This window comes from Centruroides sculpturatus, unplaced genomic scaffold (genome assembly GCF_000671375.1).
Source record: "Centruroides sculpturatus isolate CEXI.00-Female unplaced genomic scaffold, Cexi_2.0 scaffold1658, whole genome shotgun sequence".
NCBI lineage: Eukaryota > Metazoa > Arthropoda > Arachnida > Scorpiones > Buthidae > Centruroides > Centruroides sculpturatus.
In genome coordinates, this window is record NW_019385818.1 from 5554 (window position 1) to 15762 (window position 10209).

The following is a 10209-nucleotide window of genomic DNA, read 5'->3' on the forward strand; positions in this document are numbered from 1 at the left end:
GTTTTAAAATCTTCCCCCCGGCAGCCTCATACAATTTTGAATATTTTTCTGTATTGTTATATATTTGTTATGAAACTAAATTTGCATACACTTTATCAATACAGTTTATCCCATCTCCATACTTCATACTTACATACCATGCTTTACGTGTAAAATAATAAATAACTTCTATGGTTTCATACTTATGGGACACCCTGTATAACAGTCCCTGTAAAAACATTTCAATTTAAGAGAAAAATTCCATTGTTTTGTAGTGGTTAATGTGTGACGGTGACAACAAAACAATGGAATTTTTTGTGGAATTAGTGGAATGTTTTGTAGTGGAATTCCACTACAAAAGGGCATGAATAATCCGCCATTTTCTGCTAACGGATAAATGAAATTGACGGTTATACAGTAGACCTTCCTATAACACTGTTGATAATTTCGTTTTATATGAATTCCATGTTGTACGAGTCACTTAGATCTTACAAATACGTATGCCGGGCTGTGAAGGGCTCACGTATTTGTAAAATCTAAGTGACTCGTACAACATGGAATTCATATAAAACGGAATTACAGTATCAACAGTGTTATAGGGGAGGTATACTGTACTAATTCAATCATCTATCTTTTGATCTCCATTTTGTGAACAATAAGTTTTGTAACAGAATATTCATTAAATTCTTAAAAGTTTAAAGTTTCATTTTCTTCCATCGAAAGTAGAAACGTGACTAATTAAATAACAGGAAAGATCAGATGAACAAATAGCAACTGGCAATTTCCCTGACTGGAATTTCCTTTCCTGTTACAACAACAAAAACATACTAAAATATTCTTAATTAATGTAATTTTTTACAAATAAAATATTTAAATACTTCAAAAAACTTGTAATAATTCATTATAAAAGTATATTTTTTACAATTATCAAAGGTAAATATTTATACAGTTCTCTAGCGTCACTATCTTAGACACGTGATTAAACCAGTGTTTACTTTAAGTGATGCAACACTTCATCTTTATGTAATTGCAAAAGTAACAGGATGTAACTTGTGAATTATTTTACATCGATTTGGATTTTGGTGGCTTATAAAAGGTAACGTTAAGCAAACGTTTAGCTAATTAAAGTGTATTGTTGTGTTCGAAGAACGTGACTATTCGACTTAATGAGGTTATTTATCTTAATACAGCTACTGAATGTGGCGTACGGTTGCGTGGACTTCTGGAAAAAATGGACAGGGTATCGATGCATAAATTCGAAAGACATCAATTCCGAAACTAGATGCTACATGACAGAGAAGCTATCTTATGCTCAAATTATTCGCAGTTATTTCTATGTGTTTTGTAAAAACGAAACTATTTATGGGCAGTTAATGCGATGTTTAGAAGCTGAAAGTACAAATCACGTTTATATTAATGATTGTTATATGTCGGAGTTTGATGTGGGACAATTTGTGTCGGGGGTGAAAGTTATCGACGTCCTCGTTAACCTCGAGTCGACTGTTATGAATAATTTCGTTAGTGCTACGTTTAATGATATTCCCACTCTAAGAACAATAACATTGACTGGTTTAAGAACTTCGGGCGTGTTAAATGTGACCTTTGAAAATGTTTCTTCCGTTGCGTATCTCAACATCGAGAATTACGAGTTTGGGACCTTTATGCCGAGACCCTTTCAAAATTTATCCAGTCTTTTAACATTAAGTCTGAAAAATGGAGTTTTAGAAACGTTACCGAGCCAAGTATTTCAGGGACTTTATAATTTGAATATACTGAACCTGAGCAACAATCAAATGGAAGAAATCGATCCGCTCCTTCTCAAGAATCTCACTGAATTGCAAGTTTTGGATTTATCTGGAAATAAACTGATAAATTTACCGAGTGACTTGCTGTCCGATCTGTCGAATTTGATCTCATTTTTCGTTCAGGAAAATAGATTAACTGCACTTCCTGATAATTTATTCGCTGCCTGCCCAAAATTAGAGGTTTTTTCCGTAAGCTATAATCAGATAGGACGGTTTCCTCCTGGATTCTTCGCCGGTTTGCGAAACTTGAAACATTTCGCTGCTATAAACTGCAGTTTAATGCACTTGGAAATAGGAATATTTTCTGACGCAACAAACTTAACAGGAGTCTTTCTTACAACCAATGAAATTGTCAATTTACCGCCAGATCTTTTTAAAAATAGCAAGAATTTAGAAAAACTTTACATAGGAGTGAATAAAATACAGGACCTTCCTCCGGGCATCTTCGATGATCTCATCAATTTTCAATACATCCAATTAACGTTTAATCGTTTGCAAACACTTCCCACAAATGTTTTTCAGAATTTATCGTCTTTAGAAGTTCTTGAATTGGGATTCAATCGCCTCACTCACTTACCCGAAGACGTCTTTCTTCCACTTATTAACTTACGAGTCCTCGACATATCTCATAGTTCTTTCCTTAGACTTTCCGTTAAACAACCTTTCGGCAGAAGTAAGCATTTGACTAAGATTTCTGCCAAATTTTCAAATTTCCTGGCCTGGCCAATGATAAATTGGACGGAGCATAGCTTGACTTCCGTTGATTTCTCTAGAAGTAATTTTAGTAACGTGACATTATCGCTGCATACTCCTAACCGAGCCATCGTTGACCTGTCCGAGAGTAATATAAGGACCATATACATCGATACCCGTGAATACGGATCTAATTTCACTACTTACGATTTGAGGAACAGCAAGATTATCTGCGATTGCAATCTTCGCCAATTTGTCGACTTTCTAAACGTAAATTTATTGACGGCATCCAAAATTTTTCCAAATCTTACCAATTTAGAGTGCTACGAGGAGAAGAAAAAGTTACTTGATATTACGACGACGTACCGCATGTGTCCTGTAACAAAAGATTGCCCCGTACATTGCGAATGCTTCCAGGACTTCGAAGGGGTTTTAGTAAATTGTTCTCGAAAAGACATGAGAGATATGCCTGAAATTCTTATCGAAAATGCTACTGTTGTGGATCTTACGCATAACAAAATTTCAAATGTTGATCCACTGTTGTGTAGGAATGTCACACATTTATACTTAAGCGACAATTCCTTAACTTCTATCGATAACTTACCACCGACTCTCACTTATCTTTCCTTAAACAGAAATCAATTAACTCGATTGCCTTCGTCCTTGATGTATCGGATTGATAAATGGAATGAGTTAAAAATTTTGTTAGCTGGAAACAACTGGAGCTGTGGTTGTGATTCTCTGTTTACCAAGGATTGGTTAATTAGAAACAAACACAAAATACTGGACTTCGCTAATGTTTCTTGCATGAGTGGTTCCGATTTATCCAGCTTTGTCCAAGTTATATCAACGGATAAATGCAAGGAGGAAGTGATTTATTTTGCATCATGGAAAACTGCACTCGTGTGTATTAGTTTGATTGTCTTTGTACTCGTATTATTAATTGTTTTAATTGTTAATGTCCGTCGTTTGAAAAGAACTATTAACAATTCGGAAAATGAATCAAACAATGCCGTGGCTATATACTTTATAAACGGGCAAGAAGAAAATGTAGAAGTAAGATGAGCACTGGCGGGTCTACTATGAAACTAATGAAACTAAAGCTTCGTGGTTCCTAATCTCGGAGGTGCCCAAAGTGAGTTTACTTCTGGGTGTTGCCCTATTATTGCTGATTGCAAAGGAGTTCCATAACAGTCTATCAAAAATGTAGGTCCGCCAATGAAGACGAGAGAATTTTTCTTCAACTAAAATGAACATGAAAAATGTTTTGTAGTGTTTGGCATATTGTGTCATAACTTATGATAGTGGCATAACTAAAGTCACTTTGGATTGCCTGGTTGATGTGTCAGGAAGCGGGAGTGTACAGCATGTATGACGTTTGTAACAAGTACTAAATTAAGTTTTATATAATTGTATAGGCTTACAAGTGTCCAAAATTCATAAAGAAAATATAGCACTAGAAACACGAAATATGTAACAGCAGGGCCGCCAGAGAGAGTCCTGCTGTTATATGTTTCGTGAAGGGACGGCAAAAGCAGCAAATTGTCCTAAGTCTTAAAGAAATTAGGGGGTCCTTATACAATGGTTTTGTTTTCTTTTATTGCTACAGAACCCCAAATATGCATTTTGCTCCGACCCCTCGTTACCCTCTGGATGACTTTGTATAACTGTGATGATAAAAGTATTCGTTCGATAAAGTAATGGTTTTCACAGTGACTCGAATTATTAATACCTAAGATCATATTTATGAATTGTGCGTTACGAAGTAAATTGTGTAAATCATTTCCCTTGAATGTGTGTACAATTTTACAAGAAGTGATTATATTTAACCTGTCTGGCAATAATGGGAGTATTGCCTTCTTTAGCGGCTTTAATACACCTGACATAGTTCTATTCCAAATGAAACGTTATGCCATTACATCTCTTATACAGTGTATTAAAAATGTATCTATGATAGTTACAATAAAAATGAATTCACCAAGAGATATTTCGTATAGGCAGCTATGAATGCCCTCTTTCAATGAAAATTGGAGCTAAACAACATACCAACTTATTTAAATTTTTGAATTATAAAAAAGATTATATGAAGAACTTATTTATTTTACTTTAACGCCATCTGGAAAACAAGAAAACCGTTGAACACTGGTAGTTGATCATTGGTTCGTGCCTGACCAAGGGGCTGGCTACCATGCAGTGTTCTGGGTTTTTTTCGGGTGTGTAACACCTGAACAGAATCCAGTTTCCACATAGGAAGTCCTGCTAGAAGTTATCAGATCACCCAAGTGTTCCATTGCCTTACTCCATCAATACATTGATACCAAATCTTAATGCTGACATTTTAATGTTTTGTGAATAAGATTACATTTCACCTTTGTATGTATGGAAACTTTTGGGACACCCTGTAGTATTTAATATATAATTTTTGTTTTAAATAGTATAAACACTTAATATGTACTTGTACCCGGAATTGAATTTTCACCTATGGTGGTTCTTTTATGAAATCGCGTACAGATTGTTAGTAGTCATCAAATTGGTATTTATATTTTTTTATATTATAAAATTATAATGAGAAAAGATGTAGGTATGGCACTGAAGAGGGACTGAGAAATTACCTGCAGGAAACGCATACATAGAAGAGAAAATTGAATAATGAATTGTACGTAGTTAAATCACTGGATTTGTTGTATGGTATACTATACCCGATATAAAAGGATTATAGAGTAAAAACTAATAAGAGTACAGCTACCCTATAATTAAGGATATAGTCTTTAATAATAAATGTAAAATTTAATGCTTAACGTTCATAACTCTATATATAAATTGTTTTTTCTGACAGCTCAAGGATCCGTGCTAAAGTATTTTGAGTTCAAAGAGTCCACGGCTGATAAACGTTATACATTAGTTAAGTTTCCAGTAATACTGTAACATTCAACAACAAAACCCATCGACTAAAGATTTGATAATGATTTATTTTTATTTTCCCGGCTATTACATATAACAGAAGGAATGTATGGTCTTCTTCAATAAAAAAAATCCGCACTGTTTTTACGTTTTTCGACTCTGGACCTTGAAACATTGAAAATGCAAAAAGGAGCATTTCCCATAAAAGTTCTCCCTTAAGGCATTCCGTTTAGCAGACCGCACACTCGCCGCATTGCTGCTGTATACAAACACAACAAAACAATACAAAGTGTCAGTCATCTATCTAACACCTTTCGGGCAAAAATTTTAAATTGAAATAACGTAACTTCCGGTTTGCATTGGTTTCATATATATTTAATCGGGGCATCGTGCCCTTAAGGTTTCTACGTCTGGGCACCATCCATCCTCCTTAAAGTGGGCCTGGCCGAAGCCATAACGGGCTGGGTGAAAAGACCTTTTTAGTGCCCACGGAAAGAAAGTTTTAAAAAGTCTGATATAATGTTATATTATAATTTCCGAAAATCATTTTGGACTTGAGAAATAATTAATATATTAAATAAATTAAATATTGTTGTCGGTTTTTATTTTATAGATTATCGTCTGCTAATATTTTATGTTCTTTTCAGGTTCGCGCAATACTACCACCAGAGGGATACTTGTAGTCTGATGGATGTTGTTTGATTAGAGGTGTTGGTTGGATTATGATGGTTTATTAACCTGTAATTTAAAATATCGAAGCAAAAATGCCAAATTTGACAGGTAATTCTTCCTTCTTCAATATTTTAAACATATTTAATAAAAGAATTTCCTTAAAAGTCGTAAATTAATCGTAAATGGGAGTAATAATTAATTAATTAACCTGCAAACGATAATATCGTCTGCTAATCGGCCGCCATCTTGGATTATTTTCGTAATTGTAAAAAAATGTTCATTTAAATAAGAAATAATTAAGGAAATTTAATAATTGCATTTATTTTAGATCTGTAAAACATTAAACGTCGTTTAATTTAATTCATTTGATCAATTAATGAATGATCGTATTGTCATGGAAGACGCTTTTGTGTTTCAGGTATTGTATGTTTTTACGTCATTTTGACGTCATTCCTCTCTTTATTATAACGGAGAAGTATAAAATTACGTCAAATTGACGTAATAGTATACAATATTCTGACAATGGATGTTTTAATTTTAAAATGACAAAATTATATTTAATATTTTTATTTATTTATACATAATAGGTAAAATGCAGTTCTAAATGAGGGGTTTGCCCATAATTTTAGACTTTCAGATCAAAAAAGTCATGGGAACCATATCTCAAATTATGACTCTTGGTTTGATATTCACCTGTGACCGGCTGTTTGTTAAATTCGATGGGCTTAATGAATTTGCGGTGTGAGTCCGATTGCATCTCGGAAGTAGCTGGTGCTTTGGCATTTCTTTCATGTTTTGTGAACTTTTAACTGTCTCCAGTAAAGAAGAAAAAGATTGATTTTTTTTTTTTCATTGTTTTGAGAAATAGCTTTAGATTTTTCACTTTTAAATTTTAGCCCATTTTGCAAAGGGTCATTTATTGTTTATTGGTTCATTTGAGAAAACTTTTTTACTCCTACAGGCATGGTTTACAGCTGTAATAAGGTCACGTTTGCCTCATTTAGAGTTGCATTTGTGCCCATAAATATTTTTGAATGATTTAAATAAATCATTTCTATATATTTAGTTTATATTAATTTCACAAGGTATTTTAATGCTCACAACTGTAACTATTTTTGAAAAATTATGCAAATTAGTATAATTAAATAAATTGATTTAATATTTTACCCATTTATCTGCAATCTGTCAAGTTTTCTGTGCATAACTTGATATATTGTCTTGGAAAATTCACATTTTATGGAATGGGTACAAAGTTTTTGTATTTGGTAGATAGACGTTACCTTCTCATTTCTGCAAAAAATTTTCTCATGTTCCTTGTGCCCTTGTACTTGAGATCATATTATGGGTTTTCTGTGTGGAAACTCAGGTTCCAAGATATGATCTCAAGCAGCAGTATCTTGTGATATGCAATTGCATATCAAAAATAAATTTGTAAAATAATATCTTTTATTTTTATTACACATGATTAAAATTATTTTTTTAATCAAAATAGTATACAAAATAAAAAAAGATTTTATAAAATTGGTTTGCATTGATACTGTGACAGCACTGTTAAGCAGTGCATTGCAATCTTCCCCTTAGCAAATAGTCTTGCTTGTTCAACACCTCTATTCACCATCTTGTGATATCATGAAATGCTGACAGTGTGATCAAATGGTGAGAATTAATTACTGGATAAGAGCAGAGGTGCAAAGTATTCCATAACATGTAACATTGGTTTGAAAAAGATAAATTAATTCAAGATTAAACATTTTTATGTTTGAAAAATTGCTTTCTACACTTAAACTTAAGAAACTCAACATAAAACATGTCACAGATTACTGTAAATCTAAGGGTGCGTTTACTTCTGAGTTAGCAGTGCTAATTCTGATAACCGGATGTGACGTCATTAGCACGTGTATTCGTGCTTGCTTGTCCAATTCGAAAGTGAACACATACGTTAACAAGAAATATGGCTGGAAACCGCCATATTTCTTGTTAACGTATGTGTTCACTTTCGAATTGGACAAGCAAGCACGAATACACGTGCTAATGACGTCACATCCGGTTATCAGAATTAGCACTGCTAACTCAGAAGTAAACGCACCCTNTCTGCTAATCGGCCGCCATCTTGGATTATTTTCGTAATTGTAAAAAAATGTTCATTTAAATAAGAAATAATTAAGGAAATTTAATAATTGCATTTATTTTAGATCTGTAAAACATTAAACGTCGTTTAATTTAATTCATTTGATCAATTAATGAATGATCGTATTGTCATGGAAGACGCTTTTGTGTTTCAGGTATTGTATGTTTTTACGTCATTTTGACGTCATTCCTCTCTTTATTATAACGGAGAAGTATAAAATTACGTCAAATTGACGTAATAGTATACAATATTCTGATAATGGATGTTTTAATTTTAAAATGACAAAATTATATTTAATATTTTTATTTATTTATACATAATAGGTAAAATACAGTTCTAAATGAGGGGTTTGCTCATAATTTTAGACTTTCAGACCAAAAATGTCATGGGAACCATATCTCAAATTATGACTCTTGGTTTGATATTCACCTGTGACCGGCTGTTTGTTAAATTCGATGGGCTTAATGAATTTGCGGTGTGAGTCCGATTGCATCTCGGAAGTAGCTGGTGCTTTGGCATTTCTTTCATGTTTTGTGAACTTTTAACTGTCTCCAGTAAAGAGGAAAAAGGTTGATTTTTTTTTTTTTTTTCATTGTTTTGAGAAATAGCTTTAGATTTTTCACTTTTGAATTTTAGCCCATTTTGCAAAGGGTCATATATTGTTTATTGGTTCATTTGAGCTTTTTACTCCTACAGGCATGGTTTACAGCTGTAATAAGGTCACGTTTGCCTCATTCAGAGTTGCATTTGTGCCCATAAATATTTTTGAATGATTTAAATAAATCATTTCTATATATTTAGTTTATATTAGTTTCACAAGGTATTTTAATGCTCACAACTGTAACTATTTTTCAAAAATTATGCAAATTAGTATAGTTAAATGAATTGATTTAATATTTTACCCATTTATCTGCAATCTGTCAAGTTTTCTGTGCATAACTTGATATATTGTCTTGGAAAATTCACATTTTATGGAATGGGTACAAAGTTTTTGTATTTGGTAGATAGACGTTACCTTCTCATTTCTGCAAAAAATTTTCTCATGTTCCTTGTGCCCTTGTACTTGAGATCATATTATGGGTTTTCTGTGTGGAAACTCAGGTTCCAAGATATGATCTCAAGCAGCAGTATCTTGTGATATGCAATTGCATATCAAAAATAAATTTGTAAAATAATATCTTTTATTTTTATTACACATGATTAAAATTATTTTTTTAATCAAAATAGTATACAGAATAAAAAAAGATTTTATAAAAATGGTTTGCATTGATGCTGTGACGGCACTGTTAAGCAGTGCATTGCAATCTTCCACTTAGCAAATAGTCTTGCTTGTTCAACACCTCCTCCATTCACCATCTTGTGATATCATGAAATGTTGACAGTGTGATCAAATGGTGAGAATTAGGTACTGGATAAGAGCACAGGTGCAAAGTATTCCATAACATGTAACATTGGTTTGAAAAAGATAAATTAATTCAAGATTAAACATTTTTATGTTTGAAAAATTGCTTTCTACACTTAAACTTAAGAAACTCAACATAAAACATGTCACAGATTACTGTAAATCTAAGTGTTGGCCTATTTATAGACCATTATCAGGATCAGGTGCATGTTAATCAGATAATCAGAAAATGTTCCAAAATAATCTTAAAATTAAATATAACATAGGACAAAACACTGAAATTAATATAAAATTAATAACCATACTTGAGACTATAGCATATATGAAAGATTGGGCATCTTTAGATGGTAGATACTTCTTTGATGGCATTTACTTTATTTTTATTAAATTAAAAGTATGTAGTTTATGAATGCACTGTATACAGTAGATCTCCCTATAAGACGGTAGATACGTTCCGTTCTTTATGAATCAATTTTGTAGGAATCATAGTTTACGGACTACGGCTGTTTGAAAGGTTTTCTTTCATAAAATTAATCGATTCTAGACTAATTCGACTCAACATTTCCAAAATACGTATATTTTTTTGAAAATAATCCGTATAAACTACGTTATAAACAAAAAATTGTAGG

General features: G+C 32.6%; 1 protein-coding gene across 2 annotated transcripts in view; it reads left to right on the forward strand.

The window, feature by feature from the left end:
- Positions 1–920: 920 nt before the first annotated feature.
- The window catches only part of LOC111642306 (zinc finger protein 271-like), a 28140-nt gene continuing 18851 nt past the window's right edge, over positions 921–10209 (forward strand). Inside the window, exon 1 of one of the 2 annotated variants that reach the window (XR_002759536.1) lies at positions 921–6158. Coding sequence is in view for 1 of the 2 variants with exons in the window: in XM_023388639.1 (XP_023244407.1) it covers positions 6143–6158 (16 nt within the window). In the remaining variant the exon portion in view is untranslated. The remainder of the gene's footprint in view (positions 6159–10209) is intronic. The other variant, XM_023388639.1, reaches the window with a different exon arrangement.